The following is a 27079-nucleotide window of genomic DNA, read 5'->3' on the forward strand; positions in this document are numbered from 1 at the left end:
CAGCACCACGAGTGGGAGAGAAAAGAGAGATTTGACCTTGCTCAGTGACATCACCAATATCAGAATCAGCACTTCGGACACAGGACTGGGGATGGTAATTGATCTATTTGCTTAAATTTGAAGAGTGGTTTGTTTTTATTTCATGGCAGCAGGGGAAACGTTTAATGAGGTTTTTGGGACATTTTCCCACTTTTCTCCTCAAAAAATGTTTTGAATAGGGGGATGGTGTTGTCAACAGGATCAGATGTCCTCTTTACAAAAACTAGGTTTACCTTTTACCACATTTGGAAACTTTTTTCACTTTAAAATATTACATGTTGTACGGCCAGGCAAGGCCTTGACCCACATTCCAAAATCTGTACTCGGGAACTAACCGCAGTCTTTGGGGGAAACACAAGAAGTAACGCAGCAGATCAGCATTATAGGCATCCAAGATTTATGTACGGGGAGAATCCGATTTGAATAAAATTAACAACAGGCATCTAATGTCAAGGTAGAAACCAAGAATGAGTGTATGTACAAGTATCAAAGTAAAAAATTCAACAAAATTCTGTTGACTCTTTTCCAACCAACACTGACAAGAGGAGATTGCTGGAAGCAATGGGTGAGGTATTGACAAGTGCTTAGTTGAGTGCAGGGCTCTGCTCAAGACCTGGAGAAATTCACACCTTGGTTAAGTGACAGTGGCATTTGTGCTTCATGTCACTTCTCATGTTCAAATGTGGAGGAAGCAGGAGATTTCATGCTAAGTGACGTAAACTCTTAATTATAAACCAACAGGAGATCAGTGGGAGCAGGCAGGCGGTGGATTGCCTACAGCACTTACACCAATTTACTGGATATTTCACTCTGGCTGCTTCAAATAGGAAGTGCAAATTGGACACGGCAATGAAACCACTCTCTGCAGCTCTACACATTCAACGGCACCCCCTCGCTTCTGATTTGCCATATGGGACACAATGTGGGCTCAGGTGGGAAGGAATCAGGGTACAGAGTTACTTGTGCATTTCTAATACTTCTGTCAAAACACAAAGTGCTGCACGCACGCAATACTGAACAGCATTTTCCCATTGATGAGCACCACCTTGTTCTTATAACACATGGTACCCGTAATACAGCTGAGAGGCCATTCACGGTTCGTCTTCCCCTCACCCATGGTCCTCAGCACACCTGCTGCTCCAGGTCTCTGGGCCTCGATTAGGAGCCCATCAGCTGTGATGGTGCTGCAGCTGGGATACAGTCACTGCTCAGGACTGTGACTCTGCATAATAGGTTACTGAATATGTGTGTAATGTGAGTTTGCACAAGGCTCTCAAAGGGGTATCACATGAAGTTACACTACAGCAAGAGAGATTTGTACTGGCACAATTAACAAGAATTAATGACAATCAAACCCATCTATCATAGATACTGAATGGCCTCCTGTATTCCATAATATACATATAGTCCTCATCAACAGAATGTTCGGAGAATGAAAGGTTTTAATATGCTGCTACATTTCTTCTAAATAGGTTTAAGGAAATATCTATAGTTGAATGAATCAAGACACTGACTTATATGGCGAAGGAAAGGCAAAACGAGTAACATGTGTCATATTCCTGATAATTTTCTTTGCAATCCATGAGTGTTTTCGATGCAGAAACCCACCATCTCTTGTAACTTGCCTCTGACCACCTACAGACCTGGCATTAATTAACATTGTAATATTCGCACCTCTACACCATTTGATCAAACTTCCTCGCTGCTCAAACACAGTTCCATTTTGCCATGAAGCTACCCTGCTCTATTAGACTTCAACATCACCAAGTCTCTCCATCTCTTACTGCACTGGTTTTCCTTGTTCCAACTCCTGCCGTGCTCAAGTTAAAGTACACTATGAATGATCTTAGATTCAGGACTTTCAAACCAAGAGTCTACGTAAATTCTTGTATCAAAATTTTCTGGGGCTCAAGACCCATGTAATTGATGTACAGAAAAGAAAAACTGGTACAGGACTGATGGTCTACACACAATTTTCACCCATTTCCCTTCTCCTTCGCTTGAAAGCATCGGATTTCGTCAGGATATGGTTCACAGTCCTCTAGTAGCTCCTCCAGGCGGTCATACTTCATGCGCTTGCCTAGATGTTGAGCGTTGCCACAACCATTGAAGTACCACAGTGAAATACAATCAATAATGCTTTTAATATATTTTGCAAATATAGGATTGTGGTATTAATTATATATACACGAGGCATAAGTCGCATCAGAATATCAATACTGTACCAACCTTTCTTATATTGACAGGCCATAAAGTTTGGATATCTTCAATCATTTCTACAGCACCGAGCTGGAATACCAACTGTCTACTGGATGGTTGGGATACACCACTAAATCAATCTCAATACCAATCGCAATCCTAGAAAATAATTATTCAATATCACTGAAGTAGCACCTGACAAGCAGAGCCCGCTCTCCAAACTGTCAGCATTAATTATCATTTAGGTCATTATTCCCAATGTATCAGCTTACTCTTGCTGTCCTTCGCAATATACACGAATCCTGATTTAAAGCTGCAGTATGGTACAGTGCAATGTCACTGTTTGGAACAAATCAAGTTTGTAATAAGAAAACATGTAGAAAAATAGAATCCTATTTGCTGCATCAGTTCTGAACACTTACCAGGGTGCTGAAAATTCTGTCTCGCTAAAATCGCACAATCCCATCAGGTTTAGCAAGAGATCTGCCAGAAACTCTGGCTGTAAAAATTATCCTTTGTGATCAATTACCAATGGTTATGCTCAGTGAATTGCCATGGAGACCACCAAAAGGTCAGTTCCTAAGGTTCTTGCTGCTGTGTAAAGAGGACCGGCAGTTTGTGTTGTTAAATTGTTTCTGAACACTGCAGTGATAAAATAACACTGCCATGAAAGCCTACACAAGCTTCATCAATCAATCTACCCCACAGTAAAACAATGACAAAGCACTAAAGATAAAGTAGGAAATAATTTCTTACACTGTCATCACTTTGCATTGTTCTGGTTTGCAAGATTCAAACTCTTGACTTTGAACCACGTGATAACTGAGAGTCTACCATCCACTTCAAATTTTTTTATTCCTCCCATTAGTTAAAAGCTCTTTGCTGCCAACCTTAGTAAGTGAAAAGTGATAAAATACACACAACACAGGATGGTGTAACAGCAGCAACGCATCCGTCTTGGGGCTCAGAGTGCCACTGCAATTTCTGACACTGTCTGAAACGTTTCATTCATCACCATCTTGTAACACATCTGACTAACCCACTTTTCTTTTTGGGGCAGATTCAGAGATCACAAACTGCGATATGAAGCAGATGATTTATAAAGTTAGTCAGATCCCTCATGTGTGCTCTGTTCTTAGCATTTGATTGAAGGCAGTTCTTTAAAAAAATAAAATACACTTCAAAAAGACTGCCTACTATTTATTTGCATGTTGTCTGAGGGGTTGTGATTGCCTCTCTGTGATAGCTACTACTACTGAATAACACTGGTGATTTTTTCTTAAGTTTTTTTTTCATAAGTGACGAACAAGGGCATTCACCATGCAGTTTATTTTAAAAGGTATTTTCCCCCCAGCTTGTCTGAAAGTGCCGGCTCATGCTGGTGTATGGTTTCACAGGGATCAGCTGCCCTCCTGTACCTTGTCCAAGTGACCTTATATTATTCACGTGTCAGCTTGAGTCAGTTTTGACGAGGGACATCACAGCCAATAATGATCTTATCTTCGCCAAGTGCCAACACAAAAGAACGTTCCTGCAAAAGAAAGAACTTTGGCTGATTTTTCACCTCTTAGCATAGGAGTGCTTGGGCCAACTATAGATTCCTAACCGAGACCTGCAAATGCAGCACAGACTGGGGAATTGAACCTGGTACTTCGTTATACAGTGCCTTTACCTGCTGGTCTGTCAGGGAGCTTATGTAAGGTAGAGTATAAAATTACTATTTATTTTTAAAAATCAGAAAGCCAACAGAGTCTTCAACAAACCAACAGAAAGAATACTTGTATAGTGCTTTACCATGTCTCTGAAAAACTTCTCAGTTAGTCATTCACTTGCCTTGAAATGCAATAAATTATCTAGGCGAATATGTGGAAGAAATTAAGCTGATATGTTAAAATTAGAGAAACCTTCATCAAATGTGATGAGCATTACAGCACATTTAGAACTCAATGAACAATGATCAGGAGAACACGGTGAAATTAAATGTTAATAGTAAAAATTTACACTATTTACAAATCGCGCATCTACTTCTCAATGCTACCAACCCCTAAAACGTACAATTAGAGCAACCCGTCATTAGTGCACTACAAGTATATTTACAAGTGGACATGGCTGCAACGCAACAATTATTTAATATGTAGAAGTAATTTGTTTTACAAAAAGGATCCAACTCATTAGCTTGGTGTTAGCAACTGGTCTGCTTTCCACTGGTTTCCCACTCCCTCCATTTGCTTCCCGTCTCTTCTGAAGGTCTTGACTTATGCTATGATACAGTTCGACAGTCGCCCTTCAGTAACTTGCCGAGATGGTCAATCTTCACGTGAACACAGAGTGAGTATTAATGATGGTCGGGAGGGGATATGTGCCTAGGCATCCCTAGCTGAGACCGAGTCCAAGGTTCACACTCGCGCTGCAGCCGATTTCCCCCCTCCTTAACTTGGGGTAGCTGAAATCAATTGTAGCACTTACAATGCACCAACGGAGATCAACTATTCAACACTGATTGGGATTGAAGCTCAGACCTTTTTGGTCATGGAAAAGCACTCACTATCTGTTCTCACATGAATATTGCTTACTTGGCATAGTTCCACACAAGGCAGCATGTTAACTCACTGTACCTATGGAGATCCCACCTTTTGGTTTTCAAAACCATTTTTCTCCTGTGCGCGTCATTCCCCAACTTTTCTCAGGAATCCATCAGTGTTGCTCCGCTGAACTAAACCAGCACTAGCATAAAGTGAGGTGCAGGTGCTTTTGTGGAATATGTGCCACCATGCTTTGTATTGGTCCTGTTCAGTTTGGTTTCATTCACACCCTCACCAACTCCAGTTCTAATGGAAGAGAGCACCAAATGTGCACACAATACACACTGCGTTGCAGTAACCCACTAACATCCTGCACTAATGCATTATACTTAAAAGTCATACAACTCAAAAAAGACAACCCACAAACAAACAAAATCAGGGCTCAAGAGCCACACACATAGAAGACACTTCAAATCAAGAGCATCTGCTTCACGTAACAGACCCTTCAAGCCGCCTTCTCTAGTTATGCTTTCCCCTGATTCAAGACAATACAACAGTGGAACCCAACCCATTTTTCTAATTTTTAAATACAAGAGACAACTGAAAATCAAGTTTTGCAAAATGGCCACTTGTTATTTCATTAGCACATTGCGCAGAGATCAGGTGAAAGAGGGTGCAGCAAGATTCTTTTAGGATGGGTGAAGAGGTGGGGGGGGGGGGGGGGGCTGGTGGGGGGAAGAAAACTCTGTGTGTTCCGCAAAATAAGTTAAGCAGGAATTATTAAGAATAAAATCTGTGGGGAGGGGGGGGGGGGGGGGGAAACATAATTAAACAACTAGTAACATGCCTGCCATAGGAAGCAAGAGAACCTTTGCCGAACACAATCTGTATGAATTCTGTACCTCAAACCCCATTGAGAGAGACATTGAGGCTCAGTGTGTCGCTGTACCAAAATGCTGCAGCACAGAGTGGTAGCAGGCAGTGTCCTGCCTGGTTCCCCCAGCCACAGGACGCAAGTTCCTGATACCAGCTGCATCATCCAGGGATGTTCCGAGCAGAGGACAAACTGGTGCAACCTCTAAGAGGAAGGGGAGGTGGGGAGGGAGGAAGACCAGATCATACAAGGACTGCCATTAATAATAAATAACAGAAAATGCTGGAAACACTCAGCAGGCCAGGCAGCATCGTGGAGAGAAACAGAGTTAACGTTTCAGGTCAATGACCTTCCTTAGTCAGAACTGGAAGAGGATAGAGAAGTAACAGATATTTAGGCAAGTGTGGGGAAGGGAAAGGGGAGGAAAGAACAAAGGGGAAGGTCTGTGATTGGGTGGAAGGCAGGAGAGATTAAAAAACAGAAGGAATGATGGTGCAAGGCAAAAGGAGATGGGAATGAGACAAGTTAAGAAACAAAAGATGACTCGAGATGGGGTGTAAATGGCAACGGCAGGATGATCAACAGCTGCCATGAGAGAAAATTTAAAAAAAATATAGGGGCCGAGGTTATAGTATGAAATTGTTGAACTGTGTTGAGTCTGTAACCTTGGCCCCTATATTTGTTTTCTGTTTTTTCTCTCACATGGCAGCTATTGATGATTCTGCCGTTGCCATTTACACCCCATCTAGTGTATCTTTTGTTTCTTAGCTTGTCCCATTCCCATCTCCTATTGCCTTGCACCATCATCCCTTCTGTTTTTTAATCTCTCCTGCCTTCCAGCCTATCACAGACCTTCCCTTTGTTCTTTCCTCCCCATCCCCCTTTCCCTGCCCCACTCTTGCTTAAGTATGTTACTTCTCTAACTTACCTTTCCAGTTCTCACGAAGGGTCATCGACCTGAAACGTTAAGTCTGTTTCTCTCTTCACGATGCTGCCTGGCCTGCTGAGTATTTCCAGCATTTTCTGTTATTTCTGATTTCCAGCATCTGCAGTATTTTGCTGTTGTACAAGGACTGCCATTGCTGTGCACTATTAAGATGGTGGGGAGCAAGTGGACTGACCAGCTTTTAAGTCTTCAGGAAAAAGGCTAAAACTATACATTTAAGAAAAAAAACACAACAGGTGGAAATAAAGAATAAAGTAAAACAACACAGTAATTGTCTTGTAAAGTAACATCGCACTTGTGTCCTCGGAGTTTGTAGCCTGCAACACACATGGATTGCACCATGTGTGTGATAAAGTTTTCAAAGATAGTGCTCCTCATTAGTCTTGCTCTGTTTATGGCATGTAATGAGCCCGCACTGCTCTCTGCAGCACATTTCTGACAGCCCATCCTCACGATGTTACTCCTACACACTGCTTAGTAATCCAAGAGCGGCACAGATACACCAACATAGCAGCCAAGTACCAGAAGCTGAAGGAGTGGAAGATCTGAGTCACAAACTGCAGTAAATTTTAAGTTGATTTGAAATTTAATTTTTTTTAAATAATGTAAAATTTCCCTTTAAAATAATCTGATTAATTTAGACCATCTACTTTTAAAGTTTTATTCTGGAGAAGGCTCATTTATTTAACTCATTCACTGTTGTCTGACTACTCTGCACAGTTGGAAATATTAGTTTCAACAGTAGTATTGTATTACCGAATAAACTTTCTCTTCTCCTGAAGGTGTCCATTTGTACTGGGGACGAAGTTTCACAATGCTGGTCGCCTCTGGTACTTTGCCCAAGTGACCGTTCTTCACCTGAAATTCACATCCGCACACTTTACACTCCAAGTCATTGGACAGCAATGAGGAGCGGAAACCCTGGATGATTTCCCCCCCACTTCCTCCCCAGCCCTGGGCTGCCGAGGCCAATTGTCACATCAAGTGTTGTCCCAGCTGAGGTCACCTAACTGAGCACTGGCCAAGGATGAAACGTTGGACATACTTGGTGTGCTTGGCTCAATCGCACACCAGGCAGAGCATGGAGCCACTAATCAACTAGGGAGCCCATCAATTACACCCTGAATCGAGAAACTGCTGTGAAAGTGCCAATTAGTATCTTTTATCTGGGAGGACAGGCAAACTCACGTTGGATTCGTGTCCCTCAGGTTGGATTTCAGTTAGTGTATTTGATCTGAGTGGCACTACTCATCCCCCCCCGCTTCCCGCAGACGATGCCCTGCTTGGTTGCTATAACCCATTCTATACATAAACCCTGGCTCAGAAAAATTCAATTTATCACACGTTCAATTGAAGAAATTAAGTGTTCTGCAGCCTGGAGCTTGCATTTATGGCCATAGAGTTACAGCAGAGCCTTGCCTTCAGCCTTAAACTGCGTCCAGGCCAATGGAAGCAGCTTGGATAAATCGGCAGAAATAGTACCAGCTCTGAGAATCAGAGGAAACTTGCAACCCAAATTAATTTGCATAAAGAAGCATAAAAGCCTCATAAGCTGGAAACTGCCTTTAGGTCTGCTTGAGCTAAAACTGGTTTACAGGGTGGGTATGAGCAGCTCCGGCACCAAACTGAGTCCCGTGCACCAGACAATTGGAAAACTGCAATACTCTGCGGTAAAACTTTTTCTTTCTTAACAAAATACTGAGCTTCATTTGGTGCAGACGCACTTTGGTGAGCCCTGAATCAAGTGTTTTCGGTGCATATTCCATACAGAACGAAGAGGGGAGGATGCTCAGGTTACACTCGTGTCTCTGGTCGGTGGCTCATCATGCCACTCTGTCCTGCTCTCCCCTCTGCGCTGCGGGGCCATTCGACGTTTGGTTAACTTTTTTCACTCCTTCCATCATTCCAGTTGTAGTCACCCTGCATACAAAAAATAGCACAAGAACATATAACATCTGTACCACTGGGAATTCAAACAAGACACCAAGTATTAGTGGGTATTTTCCCCTAATTAACAACAGTTCTTGGATACCTCACCCAAGTGGTCATTCTGACCATAGAGGGACTATAGCCAAGACTGAGCAGCACACACACACGCACGCACAAGCACGCGTGTACTTTCCAGCTGGGGTGAACAGATAGCAATCATGAGTGGGGGCCTTGGGTGATATGCCCCTTCATAAACCAGGGGCTCTGGGGTGAAATAGCATTCCTGTCACTGGTCTGGCTGAGATGCCCAGCTCAACAAACTGCAGTGATACTGCACTCCTCCTGTAGAACATCTTAGGTACTTGACAAGGAGAGGTGAAGGCCAAACAGGAAGTGAAGTCAGCATTGACCGGGGATTCAACTTGGGATGTTTCTAGTCTTGTGGCTCAGTACTACACCAGTGTCACTGAGCCTCTTAGAAGGGAGCCCTACACATTGCACATTTTTTTTTAAATGCTCTCTATTTTTCAGTTTAAGAGACCCCGCAATTCCTTTCTGTCATCATACCCCTTCTTCAGTCAGAAATGTGGGACTTTTTAAGCCTTGGAATTCTACCTCCCAGGCTCTGATACCCACTTCAAGCAGACCGGCAGTGACCATGAACAGGAAGTTCACTTTTCAGTGAGTGGGCGGGAAGAAATGGGAAGCTCTCATACCTCCATTCTCTTCTCTTAACCCCTCCTCAAGATGGGGTTCTCTCCAATTTGCCATCCTGGCAGAAGGTCCCTGAAACCTATTTGTAATAGGCTGCATTTAAAGCAAGTGTTACTGTTAGGAGTCCGACAATCTGTCCAGGCCTTGTTGCATCTTCATGTTGTGTCCTCGACTCCCTGGCTACCTTTTGGAATATCCACTTCCGAACTGAAATAAGTCAGTCTTAAGTTTGTAGAAATAGTACGATTCAAAAAGTACCCAGAGCGAGGGAAAATAAATCCCTAAAACTACAGAACACAGGGAACAGCAGTGTAGTGACAATGTTACTGAGCTAGTAATCCAGAGGCCTGGACTAATGATCCAGAGACAGGAGTTCAAATCCCACCACGGCAGCTGGGGAATTTAAATTCAGTTAATTAAATAAATCTGGAATAAAAAGCTAGTGTCAGTAACGGTGACCATGAAACTATCGGGTTGTTGTAAAAACCAAACTGGTTCACTAATGTCCTTTAGGGAAGGAAATCTGCTGTCCTTACCTGGTCTGGCCTATGTGACTCCAGACCCACAGCAATGTGGTTGACTCTTAACTGCCCTCTGAAATGGCCTAGCAAGCCACTTAGTTGTAACAAACCACAACAAAACTAAGAATGAAACCGGACAGACCACCTGGCACACCCAGCCCAGTCGACCCTGCAAAGTCCTGCTCACCAACATCTGGGGGACTTGTGCCAAAATTGGGAGAGCTGTCCCACAGACTAGTCAAGCAACAGCCTGGCATAGTCATAATCTCAGAGTCATACCTTTCAGCCAATGTCCCAAACTCCTCCATCACCATCCCTGGGTATGTCCTGTCCCACCGGGACACCAGTACTCCTCCAAGTTGAACACCACTTGGAAGAAGCACTGAGAGTAGCAAGGATACAGAATGTACTCTGGGTGGGGGTCTTCAATGTCCATCACCAAGAGTGTCTCGGTATCACCACTACTGACCGAGTCCTGAAGGACGTAACTGCCAGTCTGAACCAACGACAGGTGATGAGAGAACCAACATGAGGGAAAAACCAACTTGACCTCATCCTCACCAATCTACCTGTCGCAAATGCATCTGTCCATGACAGTATTGGCAGCCGTGACCACCGCCCGTCTTCAGACTGAGGATACCCTCCATCGTGTTGTGTGGCAGTACCACCATGCAAAATGGGATAGATTCAGAACAGATATAGCAGCTCAAAACTGGGCATCCATGAGGCGCCATGGGCCATCAGCAGCAGCAGAATTGTATTCCACCACAATCTGTAACCTCATGGCCCGGCATATCCCTCACTCTACCATTACCATCAAGCCAAGGGACCAACCCATGTTCAATAAGGAGTGTAGAAGAACATGCCAGGAGCAGCGCCAGGTGTACCTAAAAATGAGGTGCCAACCTGGGGAAGCTGCAACACAGGACTACATGCATGCTAAAAAGCAGAAGCAACATGCTATAGACAGGTCAAAGTGATCCCACAATCAACGGATCAGATCAAAGCTCTGCAGTCCTTCCACATCCAGTCGTGAATGGTGGTGGACCATTAAAGAACTAACAAGAGGAGGAGGCTCCATGAATATCCCCATCCTCAATGATGGTGGAGCCCAGCATGTGAGTACAAAAGACAAGGCTGAAGCATTTGCAACCATCTTCAGCCAGAAGTGTAGAGTGGATGATCCACATCGGCCTCTTCCTGAGGTCCCCACCACCACAGAAGCCAGTCTTCAGCCATAAATAAAAACAAAGTGCTGGAAATACTCAGTAAGTCAGGCAGCATCTGTGGAGAGAGAAACGGAGTTAACGTTTCAGGTCGATGACACTTCATCAGAGCCCTTCAGCCAATTCGATTCACTCCACGTGATAAAGAAACAGCTGAGCGCACTGGATACAGCAAAGGCTATGGGCCCCGACAACATTCCGGCTATCGTGCTGAAGACTTGTGCTCCAGAACTAGCCGTGCCTCTAGCCACGCTGTTCCAGTACAGCTACAACACTGGCATCTAACCAACAATGTGGAAAACTGCCCAGGTATGTCCTGACAACAAAAAGCAGGACAAATCCAACTCAGCTAATTACCGCCCCATCAGTCTACTCTCAATCAACAGCAAAGTGATGGAAGGTGTCATCGACCGTGCTATCAAGCAGCACTTACTTACCAATAACCTGCTTACTGATGCCCAGTTTGGGTTCTGTCAAGACCACCCAGCTCCCAACCTCATTACAGCCTTGGTGCAAACATGGACAAAAGGAGCTGAATTCCAGAGGTGAGGTGAGAGTGACTGCCCTCGACATCAAGGCAGCATTTGACCGAGTCTGGCATCAAGGAGCCCGAGTAAAACTGAAGTCAATGGGAATTGGGGAAAACGCTCCACTGGCTGAAGTCATACCAAGCACAAAGGAAGATGGTTGTGCTGGTTGAAGGTCAATCATCACAGCCCCAGGACATCGCTGCAGGAGTTCCTCAGGGCAGTGTCCTAGGCCCAATCATCTTCAGTTGCTTCATCAATGACCTTCCCTCCAACATAAGGTCAGAAATGGGGAGTTCTCTGATGACTGCACAGTGTTCAGCACCATTAACAACTCCTCAGATAATGAAGCAGTCCATGCCCGCATGCAACAAGACCTAGCAGGTAACATTCGCGCCACAGAAGTGACTATCTCCAACAAGCGAGATTCTAACCATCCCCCCCATGACATTCAATGGTATGACCATCGCCGAATCCCCCACCATCAACATCCTGGGGGTCACCATTGACCTGAAACTTAACTGGACCAGCTACATAAATACTGCGGCAACAAGAGCAGGTCAGAGGCTGGGTATTCTGCAGCGAGTGTCTCACCTCCAGACTCCCCAAAGCCTTTCCACCATCTACAAGGCACAAGTCAGGAGTGTGATGGAATACTCTCCACTTGTCTGGATGAGTGCAGCTCCAACAACACTCAAGAAGCTCGACACCATCCAGGACAAAGCAGCTCGCTTGACTGGTATTCCATCCAGCACCTTAAACATTCACTCCCTCCACCACCGGCGTACTGCGGCTGCAGTGTGTACCATCTACAAGATGCACTGCAGCAACTCGTCAAGGCATCTTCGGCAGCACCTCCCAAACCCGCGACCTCTTTCACCTAGAAGGACAAGGGCAGCAGGCGCATGGAAACACCACCACCTCCAAGTTCCCCTTCAAGTCACACACCATCCTGACTTAGAAGTATATCGCCGATCCTTCATCGTCACTGGATCAAAAACTTGGAACTCCCTACCTAACAGCACTGTGGGAGTACCTTCACCACACGGACTGCAGTAGTTCAAGAAGGCGGCTCACCACCACCTTCAAGGGCAATTAGAGATGGGCAATAAATGCTGGCCTTGCCAGCGACGCCCACATCCCATAAACAAATTATTATTATTATTTATTTTTTTTATTTTTTTTAAAACAGATATATAAATTCTCATTCTAAAGAAAACAGCTGGGTATCTGGATGCAATGTAGAATCATTACTGCAGTGTTCAAATTGATTGCTCAGCAAAGTGCTGGTAAGTTCATGAAAACGCAATATTTTAGAGCAACGACAGATTCCAGTTCACAGGATGAATACCTAATACACATTGCTCAATTAATCAATAGGACTGACCGCTGCACGCAGTGATACTTTTTAATGTTCACACTGCGAGCATAAATCATGGCGAAAACAATACAAATTGAAAGCATTGATGTAAAATCTAGGGATTCAGCACTCAAAGGGCGAATTCAAGTGGCCTTCTACAGTCTTGTTTCAGGTCTGCCATGAAACAACACTCTTCCGGCTCAAGCGGAACTGCAGCATTGTGAGGCGATAGAAGGAAAGCTGCAGTGCACACGAGACGTCTGTAGACAAAGGTTCATCTGCCAAAAGCATGTCCCAGTTGTCCTTCATAACACAGATGCTGCTGCATCTTCACAAACCACAGCACAGCGGAGATCAAAATGATTAAACAGAGCTGCATTTCAGGGATTTAAAAAAATATATATAAATGTTCTGATTTCTCTGCCTCGTGATCCTTCACATGCCATCCATCTTCCCTAACTGGGAAATTTACTCCTGGGCTTCTCCTAATGCCACTCCTACAGTACAGGGCTCAGAGGTACCCGAAAAGCAGCCCAGTGTAGCTGGCTGTCCAATGTCCCTTCTTGGTGTATGTGGGGAAGGGATAGGAGGAGAAGCAAAGGTACAAGATCTTATACCAGTATTTGGTGGCACAGGGTATTTTGTCTCTCCTACAACAGCCCTCCAAAAGAAACCCCTCTGGTAAATTTCAACATTTTATTAAGGCACAATCTTCAGTGTGCTGATTGCTCCCATTTCAAAATCTTTCCTCTCATTTGGATTAGTTCACCGTGTACTATTAAAGTTCTGAATTATTTTATTTGTACAGCACTCCCTCCTGTAGAGCTTCTTAGGCACTTGACAAGGAGGAGGGGTGAACAAGAAGCAGGAAGTGAACTCAGCAGTGACCAGGGATTCAACTTGGGATGTTTCTAGTCTTGTGGCTCAGTACCACACCACAGTGTCACTGAGCCTCTTGGAAGGGAGCCCTACACATGGCACATTTTATAAAACATGCTCTCTATTTTTCATTCTAGGTGTTCCTATTTTGGTGTACCTACCTGTTCAGTCAGGTAATTATGTGTGGCCTGGAAAGACCAACACTAAATTAATATGGACAAACCTTTTAACTCCTTTATGATGCTTCATTACTTTCACCTCTGTTGTGTCACCAGTTAATCAATTTATAGTTTTTGGGCTTGAATTTTCCATTAATTCAGGTTTTAAAAAGAAATCTGATAAAATCAGCTGCAAGCAAAGCTGTGCTTTTTCATTTCAAAAACAAAAAAGCTCTGAATCAGAAAACTTCCAGCTTCATGGAGCTTCAATGTGACGGTGATAAACTGAATCAGTGAGATAGAGGGACATTTATTTGCAATGGGGAGGGAAATGATGCATGTCGTCAGTCATCCTATGGTGAGGGAGGCAGCACTGCATTTTTATGCTATCATTTCCACTCAGTTTGAAGAGTGTTCACATTTTAGGGCTTTTAAATTGAGTTTAACCCAAGTTTTGGAACTCACATTTTGGGGATTATTGGGTTTCATCAGATTGAACCCGAAACACATTGTTGAATGGAAATATTTGGAAATCATCATTCCAGATGAACGAGATACGAGTTACCTGGAACATTACTGATTAGGTTTGTTCTCTGCACCCAAAGAACATACTTAAACCATAAGCACCAGTTTGACCTTTCAATTCGTTGCACCCATCAACCTTAAAGATTGATCCATGTTTAATTAACAGAAGTTTGAAGTATAGACTTGGGCTCACTGGATCGACACTGCCTTTTCACTTAAGACCCAAGATGGCCAGAGTGTTGCAAATTTCATCACATTAAATTTAGAGAGAATTCAAACTCAGATGCAAGGCCACAGGCAGTGTCCTAAATTCCTACACGAGATCGTCCCTTAGCAGAAGACTTGATCTCTGCTTGGCCGGGGCCTCAAATTGCAGAGGTGAAAGAACTGAATCACAAAATGGCTCTTTTAAAACAGAAAATCATTTGCAACTTCAGTCTTGCAACCAGTAAACTTAAACGACGAGTCAAAACAGCATTGGGTTGACAGTGTACGTGACCCATTTACTGGTCACCCACTGTTGCTCATAATTAGATAAACCTATAGTTATTTTATCACAGTTGTTAATCCTTCAGTATGGACGTTATTGTGCATCAATAACTTGGAGTACACTGGTCATTAGCTTCTACCACGACAGCTGCTTTCAATAAAAATAAAACCATCCCATGAACGACACAGTACATGTCACAAAAATGATCCATTCTGGAAATGTTACATTGGGTTAGGATTTAAATACAAGTTTAGGAACTGTCCAAGCTTCCCTTTTTTTTTAAGGATGCGGTCTCAACTGTGATGAGATTGTAGTTTTGTGCTCACTTCCTAGGTATCCATTATGTACTGCAAAATTCTTTTGTGAAGACACTGTGACATAGAAAATGGTTCCCTGTGTTGAAAGCTAAACTCTGTACTTGGCATCTTAGGCCAAGCTCCTGCTGACTCCCTCACTGTGTCCGACAGACTTGGTGATCTGTACAGATTCCGTGCACACACTACTGCAGCTCTGCTCTCAGCACTGTTCTGGCTCAGTTGATAGCTTGGAGTTGGTTTTCGATGTCACTTGCACCATCTGGTGTAAGTAAAAAGCAACAGCGATTCACAGGTCAGAAGAGCTGTTCATTCATTTTAAGAAAGGTACACATCATGACTAAAATCACAAAATCTTTAGTTAACTGATAGTGAGAGAGAGAGAGGGAGAGAGCGAGAGCGCGAAGCCACTCAATTCAAAGACAAAAATGCTGTGTGATTTGTTTAGGTACGACAAATTGCTCACAGCGGGTGCGGAAAAATATTTTCAACAGCTATGTTGTCTCTCGGTAACTCAAATTTCTAATGTCTAAAATAAGGCTTTAAACAAAGTATAACATTCAAAAAATTATATATTTCACAAGAACAGGATTACATTTATCAATTAAATTTCTTATTGTGTCTTTTAATTCCCCAACAAAGTTTTTAGTTGAAGGCCTCAGCTGCTCCCAAAAAGCCTGGGCTTGGACTTGATATTGTTGCCCAGACCTGTGACTCTTAAGCTGAATTTGGACTGCACAGTCTGAGCATGTGCACTGTACCTAATTTCCTAAGATGCACCAGTTCAGTCAACTGTGCTGGTGGAACATTTCCTTAGCTTCTAGCACTCTTTCCAGTAGCTACTCTTCAAATAATTTTGAAAAATAAAGATATGAATTTCAAAAGCTTTACTGAGCTAAAATTTATGGAGTATTTTTTTTTTTTTTTTTAAATAAGAGCTCTGCGTGTGCTGTGAGTAAGTGAAAGAGGAGTGTGTTTTAACTGCACAACTGATGTAGTTTTTGTTTTGTGTTGTATACAATTTATAAAGTATGTTAAGCTATACTGGGAAGAAGGAAGTAATAGGTTTGATCCAATAGCCATTACGGAGACGTGGTTGCAATGTGGCCAAGGTTGGGAACTAAATATTCCAAGATACTTTACTTTTAGAAGAGATAGGCAAAATGGAAAAGGAGGAGGGGTAGCCCTGATAATAAAGGATGGGATAAAGACAGCAGAGAGAAAGGATCTTGGCTCCAAAAATCAAGAAGTAGGATCAGTTTGCGTAGAGCTAAGAAACAGCAAGGGGCAGAAAACATTGGTAGGAGTTGATTATAGGCCCCCAAACAGTAGTTGTAATGTAGAGCGGAGTATAAATCAGGAAATTAGAGGCGCATGTGTCAAGGGTAATACAGTAATCATGGTGATATACCTATCAATTCCTCCAATAAAAGGCGAAGAGTTACGAAGGTGACTAAAGGTTTTTATTGACTAAATAACAGCCCACTCTCGTGGGTGATCCGATCCAAGCAGGAGGAATACCAGCCAGTCGCTCACCTTTATACCTGGCCTGGTGGGTGGAGCCAAGGCGGAGTCGGCAGTGGTCATCCCAGGTATAGCAGTGTGGCAAGAGGCGACCTCGTACCGTGATACAATAGTGGTCAGTGATACAGTTATAACGAACAGTGGTGAACAGTGCTAACGATAGTGAACGTGGTTTACCACATTCACCCCTTGTTTAGAATTAAGTCCGGCGGGGTGAAGTGTACTACCAATTCTGGTAGGTCAGTCTGTCCGGAGGCTTCGTAAGCCTCTCCGATCGCCGCAGCGGTGGTGTTGCCTTATCCGGTGCTGGTGCCTTATCCGGTGTTGATGCTGGTGTTTGCGTGGTCGGCGAGGGCTCGTGGGGTTCCGGCATGCCGTCTACCTGGACTGAGGTTGGGGGGGGTGGTGGCGGTGTTTCCGGATCGGCTGAGGGTGCGAGGTCTCGTAGGGAGACAGTGTCCTCCCGCCCGTCTGGGTACGCCACGTAGGCGTACTGGGGGTTGGCGTGCAGGAGGTTCACCCTCTCGACCAGGGGGTCCGTTTTATGGGTCCTCACGTGTTTCCGCAGCCAGACCGGCCCCGGGGCGGTCAGCCAGGTTGGTAGAGTGGTTCCCGTAGTCGACTTCCTGGGGAAAACGAACATTCGTTCATGGGGGGTGGTGTTAGTGGCCGTGCAAAGTAATGACCGGATGGAGTGCAGCGCTGTCGGGAGGACTTCTTGCCAGCGGGAGGTTGGGAGGCCCTTAGACTTTAAGGCTAAGAGGACGGCCTTCCATACCGTCGCGTTCTCTCTTTCCACCTGACCGTTACCTCTGGGGTTGTAGCTGGTGGTCCTGCTTGCTGCAATACCTCTCTCTAGGAGGAATTGCCGGAGTTCCTCGCTCATGAAGGAGGAGCCCCGGTCGCTGTGTATATAGTTCGGGAACCCGAACAAGGCGAAGAGGGCATTCAGGCACTTAATGACCGTGCTACTGGTCATGTCGGGGCAGGGGAAGGCAAAGGGGAAACGGGAGTACTCATCAACGATGTTGAGGAAGTACACATTACGGTCAGAGGACGGGAGGGGCCCCTTAAAGTCGATGCTCAGGCGCTCGAAGGGGCGGGTGGCCTTGATCAGGCTTGCTCGGTCCGGCCTATAGAAGTGCGGTTTGCACTCCGCACAGGTCTGGCAGTTCCTGGTCATGGTCCTGACCTCCTCGATGGAGTAGGTCAGGTTGCGGGCCTTAATGAAATGGTAGAGTCTGGTGACTCCGGGGTGGCAGAGCTGGTCGTGGAGGGTCTGAAGCCTATCGATATGCGCGCTGGCGCATGTCATTCGTGAAAGGGCATCAGGGGATTCGTTCAGCTTGCCTGGCCGGTACAAGATCTCATAATCGTAGGTGGAGAGCTCGATTCTCCATCTCAAAATCTTGTCATTCTTGATTTTGCCCTTCAGCTTGTTATTAAACATGAAAGCCACCGAACGCTGGTCGGTGAGGAGGGTAAATCGTTTGCCTGCCAGGTAGTGCCTCCAGCGCCGTACTGCCTCCACGATCGCCTGGGCCTCTTTCTCGACCGACGAATGTCGGATCTCGGGGCCCTGTAGGGTCCTTGAGAAGAAGGCCACTGGCCTCCCCTCCTGGTTTAGGGTGGCGGCTAAGGCGAAGTCGGAGGCGTCGCTCTCCACCTGAAAGGGGATGGACTCGTCCACTGCGTGCATCGTGGCCTTGGCTATGTCTCCCTTAATGAGGGAGAAGGCCGCGCACGCCTCCTCCGTGAGGGGGAAGGAAGTGGCTTTCAGGAGGGGTCTGGCTTTGTCCGCGTAATTGGGTACCCATTGGGCATAGTAGGCGAAAAGCCCCAGGGTTCTCCTAAGTGCTTTAGGGCAGTGGGGGAGGGGTAGCTCCATGAGGGGGCGCATTCTTTCTGGGTCGGGGCCGATGATTCCGTTCTCCACTACGCAGCCGAGGATGGCAAGGCGCGTGGTGTTAAACACGCATTTCTCCTTATTGTAGGTGAGGTTCAGCCGTTGGGCCGTACGGAGGAATTTCTCCAGATTCGCGTCATGTTCCTGCTGGTCGCGGCCGCAGATAGTGACGTTATCTAGGTAGGGGAATGTAGCCTGCAGTTCGTTCTGGTCAACCATCTGGTCCATCTCCCTTTGGAAGACCGAGACCCCATTAGTGACACCGAAGGGGACCCTAAGGAAGTGGTATAGGCGCCCATTCGCCTCGAAGGCGGTATACTGGCGGTCCTCAGGGTGGATAGGGAGTTGGTGGTAGGCCGACTTCAGGTCGATGGTCGAGAATACTTTATACTGTGCAATCTGATTGACCATGTCAGATATGCGGGGGAGGGGGTATGCGTCCAGCTGGGTATATCTGTTTATGGTCTGGCTGTAGTCGATGACCAGGCGGTTTTTATCGCCGGTCTTTACGACTACGACCTGGGCACGCCAGGGGCTGCTGCTCCCCTCGATAATGCCCTCTTTCAGGAGGCGCCGCACCTCAGAGCTAATGAAGGCTCTGTCCCCGGCGCTATACCGCCTGCTTTTGGTAGCGACGGGTTTGCAGTCAGGGGTAAGGTTAGCAAACAGAGAGGGTGGCGGGACCTTGAGGGTGGAGAGGCTGCAGGTGTTACGCGGTGGGCGGTTTAACGTTTGCTGGTTGTTGACTGTGAGTGGGGGGAGGGGTCCACCGTATGCTAGGGTTACGCTTTGGAGGTGGGATTGGAAGTCCAGCCCTAGTAGGACGGCAGCGCAGAGATGGGGGAGGACGAGGAGTTTAAAGTTTTTATACTCCGTGCCCTTAACCGACAGGGTCACGACACAGTAGCCGCTGATGTCCGTGGCGTGGGACCTCGATGCCATCGAGATTCGGCTGCGCGTTGGTAGGACAGAGAGGGAGTAGTGGCTCACCGTGTCTGGGTGGATGAAGCTCTCCGTGCTTCCGCTGTCGAACAGGCAGGTCGTGGCGTGGCCGTTCACTTTGATGTCCATCATTGACTTGGACAGATGGTGCGGGCGGGCTTGGTCCAGGGTGACGGAAGCTAGTGTGTAGCTGAGCGAGTCGTTGTCATCTGCGGGCGAGGCGGTCGGGCGTGGTGAGTAAAATGGCGTCTCCCACGAGGTAGGGCCCCATGAGGCACTATTGGGGTCGGTTGCCTTAATCAAAGATGGCCGCCCCCATGACTCATGTGTGGGGATGCTGGCCTCAGTTGCCCTAAACAAAGATGGCCGCCCCCATGACTCATGTGTGGGGATGCTGGCCTCAGTTGCCCTAAACGAAGATGGCCGCCCCCATAGTTCGCATGCGGCACTGCTGGCCTCTGAGGATCCGCTCCTGCAGGCCTTGGAGAAGTGGCCTTTCTTCAGGCAGGTTCTACATATGGAGTTCTTGGCTGGGCAGCGCGACCTCGGGTGCTTCTCCTGGCCACAAAAAAAACAGCCGGCGGCCCGATCGCGGATGCCCGATGTCGGGGCCGGTGCCGGGGGTGGCAGGGCCGGTCGGGTCCGGGACGCCGACGCAGAGGTAGGTCCCGGGGGCGGCGCTGGGAAGGGTGCTGTGGTAGGGGTCGGGCCCGAGTCCCAGGGTCGCGAGCAGTACCTGGTGAATGCTTCCTGATCTTGGTGGGCCACTTCCAGGGAGATAGCGAGGGCTTCAGCTTTTTCCATGCTGAGGTCTTTAGCTTCCAGCAGTCTTTGCCGTGAGTACTCGGACCGTAGGCCTTTCAGGAATGCGTCGCGGATATTATCTTCAGTATTTTCGGCTGCCGACACCGATTTAAAGTCACAGTTCCTGGCGAGTGCATATAGCGCCTGTGAGAATTCGGCTACTGATTCTCCTGGCTGTTGCGGCCGTGATCTTAGGAGGTGCCTAGCGTACATGTAGTTTACCGGGGTCCGGTACTTCTGTTTCAGCAGGTTGATGGCGGTCTCGTAGGTAGTCATGTCCTCGATGAGAGTGTATACTCTCGGGCTCAGTTGTGCCTGCAGGACACTTAGTTTGGATGCCTGAGGGACGCTGGATTCTCTCAGGTATGATTCGAAGCAGACCAGCCAGTGTTTAAAGTCTGCGGCTGAGTTTGCTGCTCGTGGGTTCAGGTCCAGGTACGGCGGTCTGAGGGCTCGCAGCCAAGCTGGCTGGTGTGGCTGTGCTCCTGGGAGCTGCGCTGGTGGCTCCTCCGCCGGTTGTGACTCGTTGTCGGACATCATTAAATTTAGTCAATAAAATTGATATACCTATCAATTCCTCCAATAAAAGGCGAAGAGTTACGAAGGTGACTAAAGGTTTTTATTGACTAAATAACAGCCCACTCTCGTGGGTGATCCGATCCAAGCAGGAGGAATACCAGCCAGTCGCTCACCTTTATACCTGGCCTGGTGGGTGGAGCCAAGGCGGAGTCGGCAGTGGTCATCCCAGGTATAGCAGTGTGGCAAGAGGCGACCTCGTACCGTGATACAATAGTGGTCAGTGATACAGTTATAACGAACAGTGGTGAACAGTGCTAACGATAGTGAACGTGGTTTACCACACATGGGGGGGGGCTTTAATCTACAAATAGACTGCACAAACCAAATTTGCAGTAATAGTGTGGAGGACGAACTCATGGAATGTATGCAAGATAGTTTTCTAGATCAGTATGTTGAGGAACCAACTAGGGAAGAGGTTATTTTAGATCTAGTATTGTGCAACGAGAAAGGGTTAATAAATAACCTTGTAGTAAAGGGGCCTTTAGGGGTATACGGGGTTAGAAAGTGATTTAGTTAAATCCAAAACTAGGGTCTGAAATCTAAACAAAGCAAACTATGTAGGTATGAGGGGCGAGTTGGCTAACGTAGATTGGGAAACTACATTAAAAGGGTATGACAGTAGAGAACAATGGCTAGCATTTAACAACAACTTGCATTTATATAGCGCCCTTAACGTAGTAAAACGTCCCAAGGCGCTTCAGAATTAAGACAATTTACAACAAAAACCCCACAAGAAAAGTGGTCCAACCATGGCTAACAAGATAAGTTAAAGATAGTATTAGATCAAAGGAAGAGGCTCACAATGTTGCCAAAAATAGTAAGCCTGAGGATTGGGAGGATTTTAGAATTCAGCAAAGGAGGACCAAGAAATTGATAAAGAAAGGGAAAATAGAATGACAGTAAACTAGCGAAAGACATAAAAACAGATTGTTAAATCTTCGACAGGTATGTAAAAAGGAAAAGATTAGCGAAAGTAAATGTGGGTCCCTTACAGGCTGAGACAGAAGAAATTTTAATGGGGAATAAGGAAATGGCAGAGAAATTAAACAAATACTTCGGGTCGGTCTTCATGAAAGATGCAGCAAAAAACTTCCCAGAAATAGTGGGGAACCAAGGGTTTAGCAAGAATGAGGACCTGAAAGAAATTAGTATGAGTAAAAAAATAGTACTGGAGAAATTAATGGGACTGAAAAATGAAATCCCCAGGCCTACCTCCTAGAGTTTTGAAAGAGGTGGCTATAGAGATAGTGGATGTATTGATTGTCATTTCCCAAAATTCCATAGATTCTAGAAAGGTTCCTGTGGATTGGAAGGTAGCAAATGTAACCCCACTATTTAAGAAAGGAGGGAGAGAGAAAAAGAGGAACTACAGACCAGTTAGCCTGAAATCAGTAGCAGGGAAAATGCTAGAATCTATTATTAAGGACGTGCTAACAGGGCACTTAGAAAATAATAATAGGATTGGGCAGAGTCAACATGGATTTATGAAAGGGAAATCGTGTTTGACAAATCTATTGGAGTTTTTTGCGGTTGTAACTAGCAGAATAGATAAGGGGGAGCCAGTGGATGTGGTGTATTTGGATTTTCAGAAGGCATTCGATAAGGTGCCACACAAGAGGTTATTAAACAAAATTAAGGCTCATGGGATTGGGGGTAATATACTAGCATGGATTGGTTAACGGACAGAAAACAGACAGTAGGAATAAAACGGGTCATTTTCAGGTTGGCAGGCTGTAACAAGTGCTTGGGCCTCAGCTATTCACAATCTACATCAATGATTTGGATGAGGGGACCAAATGTAATATATTCAAGGTGGGAATGTAAGTTGTGAGGAGGATGCAAAGAGGCTTCAAGGGGATAGAGACAAGCTAATTGAGTGAGCAAGAATATGGCAAATGGAATATAATGTGGAGAAACGTGAAGTTATCCACTTTGGTAGGAAAAATAGAAAAGCAGAGTATTTTTTTTTTTAAATGGTGAAAAATTGAGAAATGTTGGCATTCAGAGGGACCTGGGTGTCACTGAAAGTTAACATGCAGGTACAGCGAGCAATTGGGAAAGCAAATGGTATGTTGGCCTTTATTACAAGAGGAGCTGAATATAAGAGTAAAGGTGTCTTACTGCAATTATATAGCGCCCTGGTGCAACCACACCTGGAGTATTGTGTACAGTTTTGGTCTCCTTACCTAAGGAGGATATACTTGCCATAGCGGGAGTGCAACGAAGGTTCACCGGACTGATTCCTGGGATGGGGGGGATTGTCCTGCGAGGACAGATTGAGTAGGCTAGGCCTATATTCTCTGGAGTTTAGAAGAATGAGGTAATCTCATTGAAACATACACGGTTCTTACAGGGCTTGACAGGATAGATGCAGGGAGGATGTTTCCCCTGACTGGGGAATCTAGAACTAGGGCTCGCAGTCGCAGAATAAGTGGTTGGCCATTTGGGACTGAGATGAGGAGTAATTTCTTCACTCAGAGGGTGGTGAATCTTTGGAATTCTCTGCCCCAGAGGGCTGTGGAGGTTCAGTCGTTCAGTATATTCAAGACAGAGGCCGAAAGATTTTTGGATATTAAAGGAATCAAGGGATATGGGGATAGTGAAGGAAAGTAGAGTTGAGGTAAATGATCAGCCATGATATTGAAGAGAGGAGCAGGCTCGAGGGACCAAATGGCCTACTCCTGCTCCTATTTGTTATGAAATATCAGAGAGAGCGAGTCATTCTTCAGGCTAATGTTAATTGTTCAAAAAAAAACACCAGCTGCAGCACTACCATGCATGGGAGGATATAATTACACCATGGCAAGTTTACATAGGCGGGACCCCTTATGAATGCAAAAATTTATAACTGAAATATAAAAATGACTTCAAAACAGGAAATGAATTATGTCTGTGCATGCTGGTCCAATTATCCGCCAATGTTTATCCACAATCAACCCAAGGAATAGAAAGAAAGACTTGTATTTGTATAGCACTTCATGACCACCGGATGTCCCAAAGCGCTTTACAGCTAATTAAGTACTTTTTGAAGTGTAGTCACTGTTGTAATGTAGGAAACACGGCAGCCAATTTGCACACAGCAAGCTCCTACAAACAGCAATGTGAAAATGATCAGATAATGTTTTTTTTTTTTTTTTTTAAAAAGTGATGTTAATTGAGGGATAAAAATTGACTAGGACACCGGGAATACACTTGGTCAAGACTCCAGGTGTGCAACACCAGGGGAGATCAACTAGTGTATATTACTTGTATCGGCAGAACACATGCAGCATTGTGGACAGTAAGTTGGAGGGTATCTTTTTTGTAAGAACAGGAGCATTTTATAATTTATAGTGCACAAGGTATTATTCTGCTACTAAAATGGAGCTTGTAAGATTTTTTTCCCGGCCCAATTGTTACATAAACACATCTTAAGGTCAATTAGAGGCTAATTGCTTCATGACAGATCCCTCGGTCATTTAAGAGTAATTCTGAAGTTGGAGAAGTTTCTCTGCAGGTTCTAGACCCCAGCTCCTTCCTTATATCAGAAGAAACCAATAATAAATTAATACAACTCAGAAGTTTGCTAGTGTGATGCCATAAGTGTGGCAGACCAATGTAAGCTGCGCGGCCACACAGTAAACTGCAAGGTCCTGCACAGGCCACTCACCAACATTTCCATTGTTGATACCGTGCATGCACGAAAATTTGAATGGGCCGTTCATCGGGGGAGGCAGGCCGGCCGTGCAGGAGGCAGTGCAGTTTACGGGAGACATTGTAACACATATGTCTCAAAACTTTTATATCTACAGATATAGCATACAAGATGTCAATTTATAGTTAACGATACTGGTAAAAGTGGGGAAAACAAGCAAACATGACAATAGAAAATATTGGAAATGCACAACAGGTTAATCAGCATCTGAAAGAATAAGAGAGGTTAATATTTCAGGTACCAATGAAAGGGCTCCACCAGAGATGTTTACCTATGCTGACTAACCTATTGTGCATCTGACCATTTATTCTTTTTATTTCACTTCAGCATAGTACTGAAAGGGTGCTGCATTGTTGGAGGGGTCATCATTTGGAGTGTCATCATTTGGATGAGATAAGTGCACTGGATATAGCAAAGGCTATGGGCGCTGACAACACCTCGGCTGTCATGCAGAAGGCTTGTGCTCCAGAACTAACTGTGCCTCTAACCAAGCAGTTCCAGTACAGCTACAACACTGGCATCTACCAAACAATGTGGAAATCTGCCCAGGTACATCCTGTCCACAAAAAGCAGCACAAATCAAATCCGGCCAATTACTGGCCCATCAGTCTACTCTCAATCATCAGCAAGGTGATGGAAAGTGTCAGTGACAGTGCTATCAAGCAGCATTTACTCACCAATAACCTGCTCACCGATGCTCAGTTTGGGTTACACCAGGACCACTCGGCTCCAGACCTCGTTACAGCCTTGGTCCAAACATGGACAAAAGAAACTGAATTCCAGAGGGGAGGAGTGTGCCTGCCCTTGACATCAAGTCAGCATTTAACCAAGTGTGGCATCAAGGAGCCCGAGTAAAATTGAAGTCAATGGAATTCAGAGGGAAAACTCTCCACTGGCTGGAGTCATACCTAGCACAAAGGAAGATGGTTGTGGTTGCTGGAGGTCAATCATCTCAGCCCCAGGACATCACTGCAGGAGTTCCCCAAGCCCAACGATCTTCAGCTGCTTCATTAGTGACCTTCCCTCCATCATAAAAGGTCAGAAGTGGGGATGTTCGCTGATGATTGCACAGTGTTATATTTGCAACTCCTCAGATAATGAAGCAGTCCATGCCCGCATGCAGCAAGACCTGGACGACATTCAGGCTTAGGCTGATAAGTGGCAAATAACATTCGAGCCAGGCAATGACTATCTCCAAAAAGTGGGAGTCTAACCACCACCCTTAACATTCAACGGCATTACTGTAGTGTATGTGCCTTTAAGAGCCCCAGGTGTGCTGTAATGCCGGTAATTGCCACTCGGGCTATATAAGCCTGTATATTGTGTATATCCGTTAGAACCCCCCCCCCAGACTTTGCTGAGTAAATACCTATGAACCAACTCCTGTCTTCAGTGTCTTTATCAATACACGGACACTACAGTGGCGACGAAGTGGAAACGGACTTACTTGCAATTCGGCAGCACCTCAAGGACATCGATTCCTCGGGCGTCCAGAAGACTCAAGGAAGTGAGAGAAGCTGTGGTTTCACCAGCTGGCCAAGCTGGTGGCAGGTACTGCGCTAATCCTTCTTGGGCGTCAGGCTGGGGCTCTACAGCGGAGACAGGCAGCAAAATCGGAGGCAAGCAATAACGGACTGGGAGGGAGCACTCGGGAGACGGCCAGCGTGGCAAGCAGGTCAGCGTTCAGATCTGGAGAGAAACTCCGGCGGGAACGAGTCACCGACGGTAAATAAAAATTTTAAAAAAGAACGGAAACCGCAGTAAACAGCGTTGTCATCAGCAGCAGCGGCGGGAAAGCGCGGGAAGCGCCATATCTTTGCTGCAGAAAAGAAAAAAAAGCGCGGGAAGCGCCATATCTTTTCTGAAATGCCTAAGTCTGGCAATATTGATGCTTTTGATAGCGAAAGAGGATTGGACCACATACGTGGAAAGAGTAGAGGTATATTGCACTGCAAATGGAATAGAAGATGAAAAAAAAGCTTCAGTACTTCTTAACTTAATGGGCGCAAAGGCATACGGGCTGTTACGAAATTTAATCACTCCAGCCAAACCAAAGGACAAGAATTTTAAAGAAATTGTTGATACCCTGCAGGAGCACTTAAACCCAACACCGCTGCTGATAGCGGAACGATTCAAGTTCTTCAAGAGAAATCAACACAAGAATGAAAGTAACGCTGATTACCTAACTGAATTAAGAAAGCTATCAAAGTACTGCCAATTCAGGGCAGGACTATCAGATTATCTTCGAGACAAATTCGTTTGCGGTCTCTTAAGTGAAGGGACACAAAAAAGGCTGCTTTCTGAAAAAGATTTAACATTGGACAAAGCTTTCAGTATGGCTGTACCATACGAAGCAGCAGCAAGAGGAGCTGCAGAGATACAACAAAAGGCACAGGACTTCGGCACC

General features: G+C 45.5%; 1 protein-coding gene across 4 annotated transcripts in view; it reads right to left on the reverse strand.

Annotated features, from left to right (window-relative positions):
• gpr107 (G protein-coupled receptor 107) overlaps positions 1-27079 on the reverse strand; it is a 131388-nt gene that overhangs the window by 20460 nt on the left and 83849 nt on the right. Inside the window, exons 18-19 of one of the 4 annotated variants that reach the window (XR_015073336.1) lie at positions 8305-8500; positions 6601-7438 (exon numbers count right to left, since the gene is read on the reverse strand). The exons of 2 other annotated variants lie outside the window; for them this stretch is intronic. Coding sequence is in view for 1 of the 2 variants with exons in the window: in XM_085965458.1 (XP_085821584.1) it covers positions 8404-8500 (97 nt within the window). In the remaining variant the exon portion in view is untranslated. Of the gene's footprint in view, positions 1-6599; positions 8501-27079 lie in introns of those variants that run through there. One more of the 4 variants, XM_085965458.1, reaches the window with a different exon arrangement.

The sequence above is a fragment of the Somniosus microcephalus genome, chromosome 23, assembly GCF_052327205.1.
Source record: "Somniosus microcephalus isolate GS21.2 chromosome 23, FLI_Smic_1.0, whole genome shotgun sequence".
In the NCBI taxonomy this organism is placed as follows: Eukaryota; Metazoa; Chordata; class Chondrichthyes; order Squaliformes; family Somniosidae; genus Somniosus; species Somniosus microcephalus.